This window comes from Grammomys surdaster, unplaced genomic scaffold, assembly GCF_004785775.1.
Source record: "Grammomys surdaster isolate TR1022 unplaced genomic scaffold, NIH_TR_1.0 99, whole genome shotgun sequence".
In the NCBI taxonomy this organism is placed as follows: domain Eukaryota; kingdom Metazoa; phylum Chordata; class Mammalia; order Rodentia; family Muridae; genus Grammomys; species Grammomys surdaster.
The window spans coordinates 5,375,294-5,395,940 of record NW_021604578.1 but is presented as its reverse complement, the minus strand read 5'-3'; the positions used below and the strand labels follow the sequence as shown (position 1 = coordinate 5,395,940).

The following is a 20,647-nucleotide window of genomic DNA, read 5'->3' as shown; positions in this document are numbered from 1 at the left end:
AGTGTTTTCGAGCACTTTGCTGCAAGGGACCACCACCTGCGCGCCCTGAATATGATTTGGTTTGCATAGGTCTCACAGGCTCTGGGAAGACCAGTCTGTTGTCCAAGCTCTGCAGCGAAAGCCCAGAGAACGTTGTGTCAACCACAGGTGGGTGTTGTATTGAGCATCTTTCTCTCTTTCCTCCTCGTCCCCAGGGTAGCCAGTTTCAGCCTATACTGCTTATGTGGCCTCTGCTGCCCATTCAGTCCATAACCTCGTGCTTCAGTAGTGTGCCTATTTCAACTTTAAATCCTCTGTCTTTTTTTCTGGGAAAAATATTAGCATGCGATAGCTATGTTCCGCATCGCCTTTTCTGTTCTTTTCAGTGACAGGGTAAGTCAAGCTCACAAAAATACTTATAAAACCTAGTCCCGGAGTCTGAGAAGTTCTAGCTTTGAGCTTCCCTGAATGCTGTCCCCCTTGCAGTGTTACTCCAGCTGACTTTTGTTGGTCACGTGCTTCCTCCACAGCACTAGTGATGTACACTGAACTTCCTCATCTCACCCTTCGTCATACAACGATCGATCGTTTGAAGACTATTGATCCTTTACCATGTTTTATAATTTGACGTCAGTCAAAATACAGGAGTTATTAGCAGTGCTATTAACTGCTAAGCCCTCTTTCCTGCTCCAAATAGTGTTGCCATTTTCGTTTTTTAAATCAGGAGGTATTGTGCCCCTATGCAGAGGGGCAGTACCTGTCAGTATGAAGACATTTTGGCTATGATAGCTGGGTGAGGATGCTTCTGGCTTATACAATAGTTATAGGCTCGAGATGCCAGTATATGGTCTGTGATTCACAAGGCAGCTCCCACAGGGAGGACTTACCTAACCTAAAATGGCACCATTAGCAAAGTTGAGAATCCTGCTTCCGCTTCTCCCTAGTACTTCCTCTTTACTCTTTTAACATTGAGTCGGAAAAGAAGAGTGTGCGTTCACCACAGTAGTGGCAGAATGGTTGTAGGTGAAGAGAAGGGCCACTGAGGCAGGATTACCCATCAGAAAAAAGCAAGGCAAAGCATTTTCTGGGGAAGATAAAAACATAGCTCTTTCAGCCCAGCCTTTGAACCCTTGCCATTAGATGCTGTTATAAGAGACCCCAGTGGTACGAACATGTAGCCCACTGATCACAAAGACATTTAAGCTCACATCCAGGACTTACTAAAAAAATCCTGGATGATGATGATGATGATGATGATGATGATGCAGTTGAGGTGCCCTTGAAGGACTTAAGTGAGGCACTCACAGGAAAAACAGAGAGCTGAGAATGGCGAGAGCAATGTTTGAGGGAATTGGCAGGACATGGTAATCAGTTGGCTTGGGACGAAGAAGGAAAGAGACGCCAACAGTGACTCAGTTCCTGGCTCAGCTGATGGTGGGTGAGGAAATCATTCACTCGGGTTTCTTAAGTAGGAACAATGTTGGTGACCAGGGACTTCACATCAGTTCAGCTCAGGCTTAGAGAAAGCTAAGTTAGAGGAACATGTAGACCTTTCTAGATCTTAAGAGTCAAAGATTAAAAAGATGATTGGTCTATAAAGAAATGTATGTGTGTCTGTGCGTCGAGTAAAGGAGAGGGTGAGAGCAGGTGTCGTAGCAACTACTGGAAACTGCAGAGGGCGAGAAGAGAGTTGATGCATGGCCCCTCCCTCTGCACAGAGCTCCTGAGCAGCCTCCTTTTCCTATAGGCAGCACTGAATCCTCCTCCTCCTCTACCTGGCTCAATAGTCCTCCCATCAGTGCCTATCAACAGCTTCATTCCCATGTCTGCCTCACCTGCCTGCTCTTCCTAAACTCCTAAGGGCAGACAGCACATCTTACTTGATATTCTCTAAACAGAGGCACAGAATGTGGCCTTAGATGTAGACGTTTATTGAACGGATAAGCAAATGATACTAAGTTTGATCTCCATGGTGTTTTTACCTACCTTTAAGTAAGAATCATTATTTTTTATTCTGCTTTTAAGTCATCTGAGTAACGTACAGTGATCTGTCCATTTTAACATAGCTAGGCATGGAGGTAGGATGCCAAGTATGGTTTTTAGATGAAGTTCAGGGATACTTAAGGCCTCAGATTTCTGATGCAAGCACATGGTTGTCTCAAAAAGTCTTATCTTTTGAATAACGCGCTGTGAAGTTATATAAACACCATTAGCATTATAAACTCCTTTCAGGCAAAGTAGCATCCAAATTAAGTGTAAGAACAACAAAAACTACCATTTCTCTCACCTGTCAGGCTTCATGTGGCAATGTGTGCAGAAGAGCAGTGTTGAATAACAATGGAAAACTTACCTGCAAGTGGTTTCATAGTTTATTAGTAAATTGTAATGTGTTTTAAATTTGTTTCTGTAAAATTTTAAAGTAATTTATGTTTCCATTTTACTGGAACTAATCATAACACTTCTTTTAGCTGATTTTCTGATGAATTAGATAGCAAGTTGGCTAACGTTTTGGATATCAAAATTCTGTGAGTTGCAGCTATCTTGAGCTTGGCACAGGGCCTCTCTGGAGGCCTCTTTAGAGGTCCTTGCCATCAATAAGTTTATACTTGGTTTGGAAGATAACATTTCCAATGGTTCACACTTGATTGCTTAGTACATGCCAGGTCCTATGTAAGATTCTGTGATTTGTGTTGTGCTCTGTGATGTGGGTTGTCCTTGTCGGTATAATCCTGAAAGTTACATGTAGTGTCTAGCCTGAGAGATCGAAAATGGCTTCCTAGTGATCGTTATATGAAAAAGTGCTTCACTAGATGGTTAGGATCCTAAGCCATGACTAATGGGGCAAGGATGTTTGGGATCTAAATAAAATAAATGATTCAGAGAAAAGTCTGTCTTACTGGTCAAGTTCCATGGTACAGCAATGTAGGAGGCATTGGTGTCAGGCCTAGAGAATGGAGACCTGTTGGGAGACATCTGTGAAATGAAGAGATGAGTCAACAGAGACAGGAATTCTCTGGATGGTGAGTTTGGAGCACAAGAAATTAGTACTGTGAAAATGTCAGTCATATTGGCTAATGGAAAAAGAATTTTTTTTTTAAAGATTTATTTATGTAGGTGAATACACCGTCACTCTCTTCAGACACACCAGAAGAGGGCATTGGATCCCATTACAGATGGTTGTGAGCCACCAATGTGGTTGCTGGGAATTGAACTCAGGACCTCTGGAAGAGCAGTCTGTGTTCTTAACCATTGAGCTATCTCTCCAGTTCAAAAAAGAAAATTTAATTATGACTCAAGTTTCTAACTTGGTATTTACAGGAAAGTAGTAAAAAGAAGTAGAGAAACCAGGTCAGGAAGTTGTAAAGGAAAATAAAAATGAGAAGGGTGCTTGGGGCATCCCTCCTTTTTTTTTTTTTTTTTTTTTTTTATAGTGGGTGTGGGTGTGATACCTAGCAGTGTTTCAGATGCTGAAGTAAAAGGTTAGAAAGAATTTAGAATGGCAGGTACAGACTTGAGATACTACTAAAATGTGGGTTTGAATGAGATTGTCTAGAAACAACAGAGAGCAAGGAGGGGCGCTAAGCATCAACTGTACTCCATTCATCCATTACATACTTGCTGAGTGTTTTATTGTGTCTGCCACCGAGTTAGGCTATAGCACAGCATCAGTTAATAAGTCAGACAAACATCCCCACCCTTGAGGGCTTTTATTCCTGCATCTGTGGTTGTTAAGGAATCTTAATCCAAGCAATTCTATATAATATGATGTAAGTCAAGTACAGCCAAGAAATCAAAAAAGCAGTCAAGTCAAAAGTCTAAAAAAGAAAAAAGGGCCCTTGGTTATAGTAGCAATATGATAAATAATGATACTCATAGAACAGTTTCAGGAGATTATTAGGCTAGAAACCACCCAGAGAAATGAGGAAGTAGTATACAAGAAGTGGCAATGAGTTATACAAATTCTAATCATTACTTCTTGCTTCTTCATAAGATTATGTATAAACCATTTTTTTCAGGACACATAAAGAAAAAGGACGTGCTGTGGACATTTGTTTAGATAGGGACAGCGGACACTCTAGTAGATGTGTGGGCACGGTCATCTGAGAGGGAGCGAAAAGTCTGAAGGGGTTCAAGGGAGGAGAGAAAGAACATCTCTACCTCCAGAGTGCTGGGATTAAAGGTGTGTGCCACTGCAGGCAGGCCCCAGTGCCAGACATTGTAAGCTTCAGAGCAAAGAGTAATGTGGAGAACAGTGACGTCTGTTGCATAGTGATGAAGGAATCGCTTTACCTGAGAGAACTGAGTGCTTATGTACCTAACGGTAAGTCTTCAGAGTGCACGAGACAAAAAAAATAGTAGACAAACTCAGAGTTAAAATGAGAAATATCTCTTCCACCAATTGAACATTATAGGCTGGCAGTCATTCTAGAGATGGCAGACTTGAGCAATGCTGTCCACCGACATGAACTGGTTAACTTTTACAGATCATCCTACCCAACCACAGAAGACATCCATTCCTCCCAAGTGCCTTTGAACATGTACTAAATTAAATTATCATCTACTATAATACTTAAAGCAAATATCAGTTGGTTTATATGGACTCCTAAACTAAATATATTTTCAAATTTTAACAGGCATATCCAATCAAGCCTTTAAACATTGACACCTGCAAAATTTTTGCCAATGGAGTTGGTTGAGGATGTCCTCCCATGCACATCCCATATCACACACACACAAATCTTACAGTGTTTTGAGTAAGTTTGGGCTGTATGTGCTCCCCAGACTATGGGTTGGACAGGCCCATCATTTTCTTGTGATTGAACTAGAGATCATTAACCAGAACATTCTTAGGATGGTTTCCAAATATATTTGAAAACTAAATTGTTTCTAGAGAAACAATTAATTGAGAACTCACAAGAGAAAAATCTAACCCACTTGTACCAAATGACAAGTTTTCAGAATTTGTGATATATCTCTTAAAAGCGGCACTTCAGGGGAAGTATGTAGGACTGAGCACTGGGCTTTGGGCTGGAGAGATGGCTCAGTGGTTAAGAGCACTTGCTATTGTAGAGAATCTGGGTTCACTTCCCAGCATCCACATGACGCCTCACAACCATCCATAGCTCCAGTTCCAGGAGAGCTAACACCTTCTTCTAGCCCCAGGGCACATGTGGTACACAGGCAGACAGGCAAGTAAAACTCACAAACACATAAAGAAATCTTAAAAGAAAAAGATAAGAGAAGAAAGAAAAGAAGGGCCTCGAATCAGTGGGCTTAGCTTCGAAGAGAAACTAAAACAAAATAATAGATTAAACTCTAAATAGAAAAGAAATAATGAAGATCAAAGTTAAAAAGCCACTTAAGCGCCATTTAGTAATAGAAAGGATTAATGAAACCAAGACCCGGATTATCTATTTTGGAAAGATAAATACAATTAATATGGCTTAGCTACAATGATCAGGAAAACTTTTTAAAAGAGATAAAATTGCCAATACCTTGCAAATGACATAACATTTAACACACGTGATTTAACTACTAACATCAGCTTTCGGCCAATGAGTTTGAGCATTAGGATGAAGTACACCTTTCTTTGAAATGACAAACCCTCCAGTCATACTCAAGATCTAGGGATTCCTGATAGGTCCTTGTCTCCTGAAGAAATTGAAATTATAGTTAAGAAAACTCTAAGTTGGCATCGTTTATGGATCTTGCTAAAAATAAACATTTTTAGGGTAGACGGAGTATTGGCAGAGGGGAAAAATGTTAGTTTTCTACATTTTCTAGAAATTTGAAGAGGAGTTAAAACTGAACATTTCCCTTATATGACTAGCATTAATCTGATACTAAAATCAGATACTCCAACAATATACACTACAATGGCATGTTAGTAGGAGATTATAACTAAGTTTCCTTTATACTCAGAATGCAGAGCTGATTTTACATGAAAACTTCAGTCTGGAGAAAGGCTCAGTAGTCAAGTCTTTGCCTAGCATGTACAAAACCCCAGGTTCAATCCCCAGCACCACAAAGAGGAAAGAAACCTAGTTTTCAATACCTTTAATTTAAAAAATAGGAAATCACTGATGAGATTTAAGATTTCCAATATTGATTTCTGATGAAAAATTCTCAACATAGTAAGAGACATAAATAACAGATCTAGTACAGGTACAGCTGGGAATTTGTCATAAATAACTAATATAGAAGAAACTATATGTTTAAGGCATTTCCTTGAAATATTGTTTATAAGTAAAACTTTAAAGCAATGTAAGTACCCTACAGCAAGGGAACTTGTTAAATAAAATTTAGAACTTCCATTGAAATGGTTTAGATTGGAATATATATTGTCTTCTGTTGAAGAAGATGAAAAAATTAAATTTATATTCATGTTTTAAAATTAAATTATATAAACATGCATTTGAATGTAAACTGGGATATAATCATATAATAATGATGATGATGATGATAATGTACTTTCTTGATGTGGTATGGGGAAATTTTATTGTTCTAAATTATTTCTCTGTTTTATAACATTTTGAAAATATACATCAAATTAACGTGAAATAATTGTTTTCAACAACAAAGAAGAGGGTCTTTGTTAAGCCTGGGTTTCTTAGGACTTGATAAGAATCCCTAAGAAGGGCGGGTTCATCCAGTTTCAGCAAAGCAAGCATGCCTGCTTTTTTTCCAGGAAGAAAGGGAATCCAAATTTTATTGGATCCTTAACTTCAGCAATCTTTCAGCTCTGACATAATTTTAAAAAGATACTTAAATTGTCAAAACTCAACGGGCCAAGAAATCCTCCAGAGAGCAGGACCTGTTGGAAGCTGGGCAGCTTCTCCTGAGGTCTAAAAACAAGAGCGAGTGCTGTCTGAGGGAGCACCTTGCCTCTGGAACTAGTAGGAGGTTGTTGATAAGAACAGTTGTTAAGCTGTAGATTATTTACTTTGCCTTTCGTTTTTGAACCAAAAGAATGGAATCTAAAGACTTAGAATAATGTATCCATAGAGCTCAAGAACTACTGAGAGAACGAAGAATTGAATTGAATTGAAAAGATGTTGAAAATCTCTCTCAGGAGATCTGTACATTTATATTTCTGCTCTTGAAAAATTGTCAGTGGACAAAGGTCATGACAGTCTGAAAAAAAAAAAGACAGAAAAAGGTCCCAAGAAGTTGAGGGAAGTGTTGAAATAACTTCAATATTCGCTGCACATGGGTTAACCAGAGAAGCAAGCTAAATAGTAAATCTTGGTATCTGCCAAAGGATTGCACTTTACCAATGCCAGTCGGTTAAATTTCCTTTTATGATGTTGAAATCCTATTGAGAAGAATTTTGCTGGTTTTTTTGTCCAAACATCACAAAACTGTCATGGCATAAATAATGCTTTCGGTCCTAGTTGAGACCACCAGATCTCTGGAATGCCTTCCCTTCAGCCCTTCAGTTCTTTAGAGGGATCCAGGAATTCCAGAAGCACTGTCAAGTATGCAAGTACATTTGTGCAGGCTTGGGGGAGGGGGAGACACGGACCTGGGGTGTAGGCCCAAGTAAAACACTTATGTGTTACACATGACGGATAAAATTAGACTGACCTTCCTTTCCAGACTAAATTTGTTACAATTCCAGGAATCCTTTCCCTTTGCAAAACTTTCAAATCCATCTCCCCTGCATTACAGGTTTTGTTAGATTTAAGGATTGCAAAACATTGACTGAGAGGCTATGCAAACAATTATTTCCCCAGAGAGTTAGCAAGTCATATATTTATTAAAATTTGTGGGGTTATATCTTAGGGGAGGTTTCAGTCTTAGTAATGTAGCTTAGATAGGCCAGGAAAAAATGAGTGGGTAACTCAGGTTTCAGCCATCCTGCTATTTGAATGGTACCCAGGGAGACCTACCCTCGGGATCTCCAGCCAAATTCTAGAGGCCATTAGAAATTGACTCAGCTGTTACTATTATTTCCTTCTTCTTGTTTATTATAAATAATGGGATTCTAATTTTAGAGGAAATCGTAAGGAGCCACTCTGCTTCTTTATAGCTGGGAATCCAAAGCCAAATCCATATGAAAATATGACCACGAGTTTGAGCACTCTGAGGGAGTGTCTTGTCACATTAGCACAGACACACAGAGGGGCAGTCAGCGGGCTCAAGATCTGAAGAAGCAGGAGGTGTTCATGCTATCTGGGCCCAGTCAGTTGGCAGTTACCTCTTCCTTCCCCAAGTTCCAGGTCTTATTAAATAATGTCTAGCAAGAAAGTCTTTCTAAACTCAATGCTATTATTTTTGTTCCAGTAATAAGTAAAACAGCAATGTTGTGTAGACCTGAAAAGAAAATTAATTTGGGTTGCTCATGTCAAATTATTTATAGACACAAAGGAAAATAAATACGTGGGCTTATTAGTCACACTTGCTGCCCAGTCAGAGCCAACCGCTTTAGCTCAATAGGAAGCACATTAGTGTGAAGCCACCTGCTCACTGGTGCATGCAAGAGTCGCCACAACACTGCACTGCTCTGGTGACAAGACCTGGGTTCAAGTCGTCCATGTAGCATTTAGCTTTGTTTTCTTTTTGGGAGAGTGTAATGATGGTCTGCCACAACAGGTAATAATCTTTAGCAACGTTGGAATCTGAAGGAACATGCATTTGAAAAAACAAAACAAGACGAAAGAACAAAGCACATCAGAAAGGACTTCTCTGCTAAAATCAAGCAGCTAGTAATGGGTAAAACCAAGATTTGAGGCCGGACTTCTTACTCTGTAGCCTATGCTTTCATTTCTTAAATCTTTGGAGAGAACTTTTTGATGGTTTGACTTTTTTTTTTTTTAACTCCACTAAATATTAACTCTTTACCTCTTCCAACCCACTGTAAACAGAAATATTATATAGCGTGGTTTTTCTTTTCTCCTTGGTTGGACTTATGTGAACTGAAAGTGTTATTTTATCCCTTTAGTTTTGTTTAGTCTATTTAGATCAACCAAAATAGAGAGACATTGTTTCTCTTACATAAAAAGTTCATTTCTTTCTATCTTTTTTTTTTCACTGATGATCTAGATTTTGTTTTCTGAGCAACAATTACTATAGCTGCTGCTGATACGGAGACTGCAGTCAGAGAAATCATGAATACATTTGTAGTACGAACCTAGCTATACATGTTCATTCTGAGGAGAAAACATGAGTATTTCACAGAAACATTTATATGCCTATTAATAAAATTCCTCGGTTACTTTAGTCACTTGAACGGTTGATGTTTTTCTAGCTAGTTTATCATGGAGGATCTGCAAAGAGCTAAAGGCAGTAACAGTCACATTACCTGCCTATTGGGTTAACACACTTCTAAAGTTGTATTTCGCCTATGGCTGTGGCCATTTCTGGAAGGCTTTTACTTCTCCGTTGTGTCCCTGCCTGTTGTCAGCCTTTAAGAATCAAAGCCAATTAAACATTACTGCTGTACTCCATAACTTTCTTTTGGAAAGTTGGGACCTGCCCTGCTTCTCTGGAAAATCCATTCTTGAGAGTTGTCGTGAACATAACCACTAATAGACTGTTTAGCATCTGCGGAGGCCTTTTGTTTCCAGGATTTCACAACCATGGCCGTTTAATCCATAGAATATCCATGTGAGGTAGGTAGATATATTCAAGCATTAAAACTCCTGCAGGGGAATTTTGGTGCCTGTAGGAGTATTGTGATTGGCACAGACTGTCCCTGATTTCCCAGAGGCCAGACACCTGGAGAGGCTTTGCTTCAGGCCCGGGTACACACCAGCATTTCAGCACAGGGGTCTCTCTCTCTCTCTCTCTCTCTCTCTCTCTCTCTCTCTCTCTCTCTCTCTCTCTCATTTGCTCTCACTCCCGCTCTTCCTCCCTCCCTCCCTCCCTCCCTCCCTCCCTCCCTCCTTTTCTACCTCCCTCTCTTCCTCCTTCCCTCCCTCCTTCCTCCCCCATTTTGTCCCTCTCTCTTTTCTGTTTTATGAGTATCCAGTGTCTTTCTGCACCATGCACCATAGGCCTGTAATAGACCCAGTACCTACACCTTGTCATCCTATGACAAGGCTGTGGAGTAGATTCTGTTATTTGTTTGACAAACAAGAAAGCTAAGGCTACTAGGCTGCCCACAGTGAAAGAACTATAGTGAATCTAGTTCTGTCTGATTCCAAAGTCAGTTCTTCAAATGCTGCCTTTAAAATAGAGTGTATTGTATAGCTTATCGGATTGCTGGAAGAACATGGAGAGAAGGCATGCAACAGATAGGCCAGGCTAAAAGGGTGCATCCTGTTTACAAGACAGAGCAATGCCATGCAATCTCTCTCACCCACAGAATGCTTAGGAGAGCTCGTCTCTCTTACCACCGCCAATCATAACATCACAAATGAAAAGTGCTTGGATGTTCTTCTTTACTGATAATTCTGTCGAAAAATGACTGTTTCCTTGTAATAGCACATGTGAAAGCTATTACTGAAAAATTAGCTTTAAAAAATTCGAAGGGATTTTAATTAAAAAGAAAAGAAAAGAAAAGAAAAGAAGAGAAAACAAGTACGTGGAAAAGATACTCAATTGAAACAAAAGAGTCTGTTGTAGGCTTCCAGGTCTCCAATTCTCTCTCAAGTTATGGCTGGTCCAATACCTTCTAAGTCCTTTCAGAAGTATCCAGTGTTTGTCTTTGTACATGTGTGTGCATATGTGTGCACATTCTTACGTGTTGCAATTAAATTCTTTGTCTTCAGTATAATAGTTAAGTCCTAAGTATATTGTTAAAACAGAAATATATTCTGTGAACTTTGTCAGTAGTTTGTGACATTCTTTAAATGATTATTTATTTTACTTTTTAAAGAAAAATATAGTTATATATTATTATGTTCTTAAATGAAATATGAGTGAGTACAAGAAAATTCAAATTATAAGATGGTTTCCACTAAGTGTTTTAATTACAAGTTCCTGGGCTATACATGAGACAAAAAGTGTAATATATTAAGAATTAGATCCATAGAACCCAGTAGATTTGATTTTTTTTTTTTGAAATTTCTCAGTTTTTCCAGCTTTGATAAAATAAATTGCGTAGATCTTCCATGCTAAAAAGTAGGTAGTATTTTGAGGGGAAGGGAATAGTGTTAGAGTCAGTCATGTTCCAGAACAGTAGAAGATAATGTAAGGCTGTTTTATCTTGGAAATGGTATGTGTCTGGTATAAATTTAACCTATGGAGAACAAGCTTTAGTTTTCTCTAAACACCAGCTCTGGCCATCATATGTGTCTCAATGTAAAAGTCGAGTTGCTAATTCTTTTCTTTCTGTTTTCTAATTTTAGGTTTTAGTATAAAGGCAGTGCCATTCCAGAACGCCGTTTTGAATGTAAAAGAACTCGGAGGTATAACTTTTACAATCCTCTCTACATCTGCCCTTGACTTTACAAGTTGCAATTCGTGTATTACATGTAATTAAAATGTGATAATGCATTCTAGATGATTGATTTTTTCCCCTTCTCTTAATAATATATTTTGTAGTAATACTTCCTTTCCTTTACATATATATTAGCAATTATTCTAGAGCTATAAGTAATATAAACTTTGCTTTCTTATGTGTGAATCAAAGGATTCCACTAAGAGCAACTGGTATGCTTTATCATTCCTTTTTTATTTGCTAATTATTCTAAAAGGAAGCCTATGAAGAGAATCTAAAAAAGTTAAATTAAAAAATAAGTGACATAGGGCAAAGAATTACATTTAAGCGTAAATTTATATTGCAGGTCCAATTGTATCCAGTCTTTTTAGAATCTATTTGTTCCGATAATAAATCTTTGCCAATGGGTTCTTTGCTGGCTAGGCACATTTATTGGATAGGCTGTACCCCAAAGCTTCCATCAGTCCGTCTTTCATTACATTCTCTGTCTGGCATTTTTTTTTCAGTTGTGTTTTATGTCAGTCGGGGTCTTAACCCATGCAAATAGATTAACAAAGAAATCGGTCAATTCAGTGAACCTACTAAATTCTCTTGCGGCCCCAGAAAATGCTGAGCGCCAGAGTTCAGTATAGTATCGGCGAGCTTAGTGACTTAGAAGAACGTTCTCTTCTGTCTTCTTAATCATCTGTGATGGTGACCTTACCCTGCTCTTTGTTGTTGGTCTTTTTCCTTTCTCTGTCAAGGTCACTTCTAATTGTGACTTATTTTTGGTGTTGTGAAATGGAGACACTCAGCTTGATGCCATCTTATTAATGCTTGATGTGTTGCTATATTGTTCAATCAAGTGTTGACTGACCTTTCCAGGTGTCCGACAGTGTGACAGCAAACAGTGACTTTTACAGCATTGATATCGGAAAGCATCTGTGATTGAGCAATTATAGTTTTCTCTTAAATTGCTTAGTGTTACCATTTTACAGTGTCCTAGGACCATGAATATTGATCTTAGCCAGAAATCTGTCAAACAGTAAAACACAAACATTCTTGCAATAACTTCTGTGTAAAAAGTTTTAAGACTGCTTTCTAATAGATTGACTATTTGACTGTTGCTTTGTTTTCTGCTCGCTATTCTTCTAGTGACAATAATATTTGTAGACATTTCAGAGTCATAGATTCTAATATAAACATCTATAGACTCTAAATGTATGGTTTGAAAACTCTCTTAGTTTTAGTTATTAGGCTAGATTTAAAAAAAGATTTTCATTGAACATTCATCAGGGATAGCGTCAAATTTGTGAATTGGCAAGGTATTTATTGTATAAGATGTTTGTTTTATTTCATTCAAATAGTGAATGTTTCATAACATTTAAGAAAAATGAATGATGGGACCTAACATTGACCATATGCCGTTGAAACTGAGCGCAGTGAAAGATGAACTCGGAGGGGTGGGGATGTGTAGGATAGGTGTATGTCTTTTCCCAAGGAGGTTTATTTCTACTGCAAACAACACTGTCCTGACAGTTTGATGAGATGAAAATTGCAATGGAGAGGATGCCATAGGTGTATACTGGTCACTTTTTAATTATTTACTTACTATTAGGAGATGTAGGCACCAACCAGCACCTCTGGGGCTGGAGCAGTAGGCTACTTATAGACTAATGATGATGCAGTTTGTGTGTGCATTCGTGTGAAAGAGCAAACTTCTGACCCAACCATACATCACTATTCCTGTGTCAACTTTAACAACCCTGTTACCACTGAGTAACCATCCCAGGAAAAGGTAGACTTCTTATTACAGTTTGTGTATCTGTTTTGTAGGGTCAGGGGTAGGCAGCAGAGGCAGTTGATGTTTGGATGGGTTACCGTCTTGTTTACTTATTGAAAACTTAAGGTTGGCTACTCTGTTTTATCTCACTCTGGAAGGAGCATGGGCAGAGCGAGGCTAGCACTTTAAGCAAATCAAGTTTTGGGGGGGATTTAAAGTATTTCCGGGTACTGAGGAAATCATCTCAACGCCCAGCCAGTTAGGGAGAAGTATAACGTAGTGAAGTCAAGTTGCCTGGGAACTACTTGATCAAGTATTCTAAGCTCAGTGGGAGAGTTGAGTGTTTCAGGACGGCTGTGGGATGGCAGATGACCTGCATGCACCCGTGCTAGGCTTCTCAGAAAGATGGTCACTGGAGTCCAGTCAGTTTGTCAGTGTAGAGAAGAATGCAAAATTCAAGGGAGAAACCAAGCAAGGAGATGATAAAAGGTAGGCGGTTGGTAGGAGCGGAGGGAACAATGAGGTATCACAAGGAAGGTGCAGACAGTCATCTTTATCCTGCGGTTAACACAGGAGAGAGGCATGCCCTGTTCCTCCCCACTGACCTCCAGGCGCATGCTCTACCCTTCCAGGGAATGCCAAGGCTTGCTATCATTCCCCTTTCTTAATGTTTCAAAATAGAAAGGACATGAACTATCTGTCTTCCTTATTTAGAGCACAGGGTTAAGTAACCATAATGACTGGAGCTCAGTTTAATGAAAGTCACCTTGGGCCATCTTAATAACAAGCTATGTTTGTACCTCTAACTGAGCCGTGCTTTGTATATCCATGTATTTATCACATGTATGTGAAAGGTGTGCACTATATAGGGATACATAATGGTATGTTATTTTGCATTTCAGTTTTGTGATTCTCAGTCACATCAGTTCCTTCTTACATAGTATTTCCTCACAGTTTACACAGTCATCCCACCATATTGTGTCCGGGGCTGAGAATCAGTGTAAGTACAACACAGCCCCTATAGATTTGGTGACAGAGGGAATCCTGGATACACTTGTAGGAAATTAACGAAAGTTTGGAAAATCATAAAATGAATGGGTCAAAGCAATGACTAAAGTTGTAGAGGAATGCTGACACAGAGAGCAAGCAGTGCGGCCTGAGGGGTGTGATACTGGCCAGTTGTTTCCAGTATCCATGATAGCTTGTCCTCCACAGCTTTCCTGTCACACCTGCCAGGCCACACTGGTTATGCCTATGGTTTTGTTAACTTGTATTAATTGTGTGTCATAATGAATCTCACTGGGACATCTGTATGCATCTATAAAAAACGATTCTGGTCATATTTGCCCTGTTACCCTCGGGCCTCTTCTCATTTCTGTTGAAATGAGAACACATCCAGAAAAGGAAAAGCAAATGGATCCTTACGTAGCAGGGAACCTGTATGGACAGATGGCTTGTTCTTTGAATGAATTTTTCGTCTTCAATGACTGGTTTCCAGACTCAGCCACTGTGCTTGATACTGGGCCTGTCTGTGTTCCTGAGTATTTTCTTGTCTGTAAAATGTGGTAACAGTTTTTATGTCAAGTCATCTTGTGAGGGCCTGGCTTATAGCTAATATTATGCAAGATTTGTGTTCAGTAAAATTATATTCTTATAAATGTCAGGTAAACTTCTTTCTTCCTTTTTTATCCTGCCCTGCCCCTTTCATCTTACCCTCTTCCTTCCCCTCTTCTCCCCCACCCCAACAATATTCTCTTTTCTCCTGTTATATTTCCAGTTATGGCATCAAAAGGCCACCAGGATGGGAGCACATTCACTTAGCACTCCACAGGAGCTGATATTCAACTTTTTTTATTTTCGCCTCTCTCCACCCCACCACCATAACTTCTGTTTTTAGGTTTCACCTGAAAAATCTCTTGTCTATCTTCACCTCCTAATTATTCTCGATTTAGCCCTTGGATTTTAAGCAGATTACCAAAGTAAGTGACGTATCTAGTGTTTAGGCTGAGCTAAAAGCGTAGTCTACACTGCAGTGACATCACAGCTCAGACAGTTTCTCATCCTTGAAATTTGCAGTTCTTAAATCTATGGAGTCTATGCATTCATGGATAGTCTTCTCCCAATTGGAAAGTTCACGTGTGAATAGATAGGACGTGGAGATGAAAGGTAAAGGAAAGCTGACAAGCAGTCAGCTGTCCCTGATAGCATAGTATTCGTGGCTACTAGTTGTCAATCAAATGGAAAAAATGTCCTTGAGAGTTTCATTTTGTTGTTTGTGGTCCTAGACCCTGTAAAGAAAAGAAGGCAGCAAGGAGCTGTAGAAAGGGTGAGTTGTCTGCAGCCGTGGCTAGCTCAGCTGGCACAGTTGTCACTGAAGGGTTTTTCAGGATTGTCAGCTCAGCCATTTCTTAAGGCTGTGTCTTTGAGCAGCCAGCTGTTAATAAAAAACAGATGTTGACTGTGTCCTGCCTCCTTGTTTGCCTGGAGGAACCATGTCCTCACAGGCAAAGGTGCTGTTAGCTGTCCCACTGGCTGTCTCCGGGTGCTGTTTCTTCTATCTGTCCAGCGTATTTGCATCTGTTAATTTCTCCAGAAACTGTCCAGGGCAAACTTCTTGTCAAGAGACCCAGGGGACACAGCTGCCTGTTTCTTGTAATTTCTGCCTTTGTATCCAGGCTATTTGATGCCCTTCACCACCACCCCCTCCCCCTCCAAAAGAAGTTTTCTTGTTACCCTTTACTGGAAGTTACTTTAGAGGGGAGTATTGCTCTTTTTATATCTGGCATACATTCTCCCCTGTGTTTATTATGCATTATTCCATGGCCCTGCCGCAATATCTTATGGGGGGGAAGACTCTCAGGGCATCCTTAAAAATACTGTTAATTCTTAGGGTTATGGTAGAGGATTAGGTATAAGACAGTGGAAGCCAGGGAGTTGATTTTGTGCTAGAAAAAGAAAGAATACAGTCATATAGATATGCAGAGGTTGCTGTGGCTTGGGAGTCAGGTGGAGTCCCTGGAACATCTTGCCAGTATCAGAGCAGCATGACAGTTGAAAAAAGTTCTCGACATCTGCAGAGATGGGTGCAGGGTAAAGGAGACACGGAACTGTGTCCAAGGCAAAAGAACATGATAATGCAGAAGGAGGCCTAGATAAGACAGTGTTCCCGGGATACTGTAGATCCATCCAATTAAGTGAAGTGTAAGCAGCTATACCCACGAAAATACAAATGGTCTATATATGTTACAGAATTTTAAGGAAGAAATGTCACTCGACAAAGGAGCCTTCTCTCAGGACGTCCTGCCACTTCGTGTCTGAGCCTCTTGCTGTGTTTTGATATCTGTAAAATGCAAGGTTTAATACATTACCCCAACTTTATTTCCCAAGGGATTGGGCTGGAAGAGAAAAATTAAATTGCCTAAAGCTCCTTGGGAAAGATGCTTTAAGAATGGACAGTGGTATTTTCTCTAATTCTCCTTTTATAGTCGTGGACCCATTGTAATGTATAGTGCTGAATGATTGAAGCTTCTTGATAGAGCATTGTTTCCTTACCTAAGAAAATAACCAGGCCTTTCTTTACTAGGAATAGCCAGTTGACTCCTGGCTCCCTGGGCCATGTACTCTATCACTTAAGCTTAGGCTATACTGGGGGAAATGATGTTGGGATAAAGCCAAGTCACTTGGATGGGAGTTAAAAGGCCACAGCTATCTGAATTGGTTGAACAGGATCCCAGGGTGGTGGTGTTCAAGCGTTTTTTACACTTGCTAAGGGAAAGCTGAGCCAAACAGTCAGCAGAGCCAAATAAATGAATCTAGAGGCCCAGAAGTCTGTTACTGGCTCATGTAGACCTGACCTTAATTTTTTGTTTTCTCCTGGAGGAGTGCCCTAGGAAATTTTAAAACTCTATCTTTTTGGTCATTTTCCAGTGTAGTACGGAACAGTCCACTTCTAAGACTGTATACATAAAGATTATTCTAGAAACTTGTTTCCTGGCCCTTTGACCCCCTGGCAATAGGGATCTCATGTGCTTCTGAAGGTTGCACTGTTTCCCATTTTGAGAGGATCAGGTCATTCCCCGCTTGCAGCCCTACCAACCATATTCTTGGAACATTTGTGCTGCATTTTCTGCTTAGCTTCTTGTTTCTCACAAGGGAATAGGTATTACTGCTTCTCCCGGGGGTTACCGTAATAACAACCAGTTTTCATTGTGTATTCGATTTCAGTGTGTTGTCGCAGCAACAGCACTGGAAGTCAGGAGACCAGTGTTTTCCTCCAACAAAACAAATCATGGGGACATTGGGCAAGGCCCTTGGCTTTTCCAAAGTAGTTTTCTTTCCATGCTGGTAGCTGATGATACTCTTAGATAGCTCTTCTCCTGCTGGAGTATAACAGAACCCATGCATTTGACCTCGGAACTCATAGTGTGTGCATTACCCTGGCTGTTGAGCTAGTGCAGAGAAGGCCCTGGGGCCTTCCTTTCTCCCTTCCACCTCAATCTCAGTTATTTATTTTATCTTTAGTTATGGTAGGTAGATATGTAGGTTAACTTATATTTTATGTGTTGTATGAGCAAAACACACAGACACACACACAGACACACACACACACGCACACACACACGCACACACACACACATCCTCTAACTGGAATGAGTTCAGGATGCAGTGTAGGTTGAGATAGAACAGAGGAGATTTCACAGAGAAGAATGCAGACAAGCACATATGGGACAAAAGTCATGGAGGGAACAGTAGGTTCAGTTTATGGCTGAAATAAGATGGGAGACTTACAAAGCATTAGAAACACATGCATATCAGCAGTTTCAGGGCAGAGGGTATATTGTTAAATTATTCCTGAAGATACTAGAGTAATGATGGATCCCTTCAAAGGAGAAAGTTGGCTGGTTAGTATTTAATTCATGTTATTTAATATCAATTATATACTCCACCTCCAGAATACAATTCCTGCTATACAGATTCATGTGCACACATTCATACAGTCACCCTTCGACTTAGTTTTCTGTATGTTTTCATGGGAGAGAGGCATTGGCTATAGTGATCATGTAAGCACTCAGACTTTGATAGACTCTTATAGTTATAGTGGCATCTTGGCAACTGATGAAGATGTAATACACTCTTAATGATACATCACTCGCCGAACTAAATTGAAGCTCTGACATATCCATTACTGAATACTACAGATCGTTGACATTGTTGATGGCACCATATACTTACTGATTTTTAATTTCCTGTGGTCCAAAGTATTGTAAGAAAGACTGCTGGAGATACACGATCGTTTAAATCTTGAAGTTACTTATATTTTGGCCATCCTTCTGAGAGCTACTAGCATGAGCAGTATTGCTGTAGAAAGTTAGTTATGAATTTTAATATATGCACATAAAGTAATGACACTTAAGTAACTTCCAGGACTAAAAATTTAAAAGTCTGTGGTTGGTTTTTTTTTTTATAAAGGTCTCTATTTTTCCCTTCCCATTTCAAACCCATGCTATTGAACGCAGTGTGTGTGTGTGTGTGTGTGTGTGTGTGTGTGTGAAAATTATCAAACAATGGCAAATTAAATCTATCACCAAGATAGAATTAAATGGGTAACAAAGAAAGCAACACAAGACAAAGCTTAGGACACAGACAATGGAGGCATGAAATAGAGGAGGAACGCCTGAGGATTATTAATCAAAGAGCTCATCAGAATTATTAATTGGAACTCCACATTTGGAGCTGTGCCTTTATTTTTCTTTTCTCCTTGCACTAAGTAGTGGATAGCAGCTGTGTTTACCCACAAACTAAATCCTTGAATGTGGGTGCTAGACCCAGAGAGGTAGGGCAGTGTCTCAATCTATACTGACTGCCAGGTGGGTTAGAAAGCCCACACACACAGGAGACAAGCCACTTGTCTGTCCCCATTAATCACTGAAAACAGACAGTGATAAACAAAAGAGCTGGCAGACAGATACTCTCAAACAAAGAAGAGCATGTAATTATGACACAGCACAGTATGAACAAAGTCAACGCCATAAAGGAAAGATACCCAATCCAAAATGGGAAGAGAATGTATCAAAGACCTAGAGATAATGGAGTGATCGGGAGACGCTCGGAGAGCTACAGAAAGGCTTTGCGTTCATGAGAGAGAATCAAACACAGAACTTAGGAATTTAAATTTGACTTTACAATTTTAAGTAAAAATGTTGACCCAACTTATGTATGAATTACTAAAACTACAGATCGAGCTAGAGAGTTTTGTCAGAATGCCATGCAGCACAAATATTTTGAAAGTATGGAAAAGCTATAGGAAATAGTTACAGAAGTGTGGTATGGATGAATGAATGAATATTCAGATTCAGTGTTTCTGAGTACCAAGTGGGAATAGAAATCAACTGTTAATTATGGTATCACACACATGTGCACGTGTGTATGTGTGTGCGTGCGTGTGTGTGCACGTAATACATTACTTTATAGTCGTATGTGTGTGGTGTATGTCTATGTGTCATATGTCATATGAATGAAGTTAGAGGCAGATAAAGTGAAAGACACATAGAACCTATTATATTCTTAGATTGAATATAGACTATAATTAATGAAAGAAAGTTTCAAGTTTACCTAAGGGTATATAGCAACAGTAAAAACTGGGTGATATATTTATGAGTGGATTTTTAAAAACAGTTCAAAAGGCTGTATGTGCAAGTAGTGTAACAAATTTACAGTGAAAGAGACTTTCCCTAGAATCAATTGTATTTTTTCCATGAAAATTTCATTTTTAAGGAATGAATTTTTAAAATTTGGTTTATTTTATGTATGTGTGTTTTCCCTGCATGAAAGCATGTGCACCGTGTGCATTTCTGGTGCCCGTGTACGTCACTAGGCATCAAATTTGGAATCACTGATGTTTGTAAACCACCATCTGGGTTCTGCAGGAGAAACAGGTGCTCTTAGCCACTGATCAATCTCATCAGCCCCTAAAGAATGAAAGAAAGGAAATACAATGAAAACACGATAAATTCAGGGAAAAAAAATAAAACCAGCAAAAACTACGATAAATAAAAAGCATATGTATCATAATAAATATAAATAATTAAATTCGTTTTACAATGCCATAAAAATGACGTAATACCTTTGAGAAGACAGTTCAGCAAGGTATGTGGTGACGTTAAAAAAAAATATGAAGCTGTAGAAATGCTATCCTAAAGATGTCGTTGAAACATCAAGTACTTAAAGTCATGTTAATTCAGATAAGCTAGAACAGAAATTATTCGGTAGCCCATAGGATTTCATTCCACTACACTAAGATAGCTCAATAATCGCAAACTTTTAAAATATTCAGCTCTATAATTCTGAAAGCCCAAACCGAGGATCATAGAATAAGAACTAGTGAATAGAAAAAGAAATAATAGATTTATAATCAGGAGAGGAATTTAGCCTGTGCCTGGCTTTCAAAGTCAACCATCACGAATTAAAACACCAAAGCATTTGAATAGTAAGTTAATAAACTTGGTCTAGTTGATAATTAG

General features: G+C 39.3%; 1 protein-coding gene across 1 annotated transcript in view; it reads left to right on the top strand.

The window, feature by feature from the left end:
- Positions 1-20,647, top strand: part of Arl15 (ADP ribosylation factor like GTPase 15) — a 365,525-nt gene that overhangs the window by 126,414 nt on the left and 218,464 nt on the right. The window contains exons 2-3 of the mRNA XM_028784212.1: positions 3-147; positions 11,274-11,333. Coding sequence (XP_028640045.1) covers positions 3-147; positions 11,274-11,333 — 205 coding nt within the window. The remainder of the gene's footprint in view (positions 1-2; positions 148-11,273; positions 11,334-20,647) is intronic.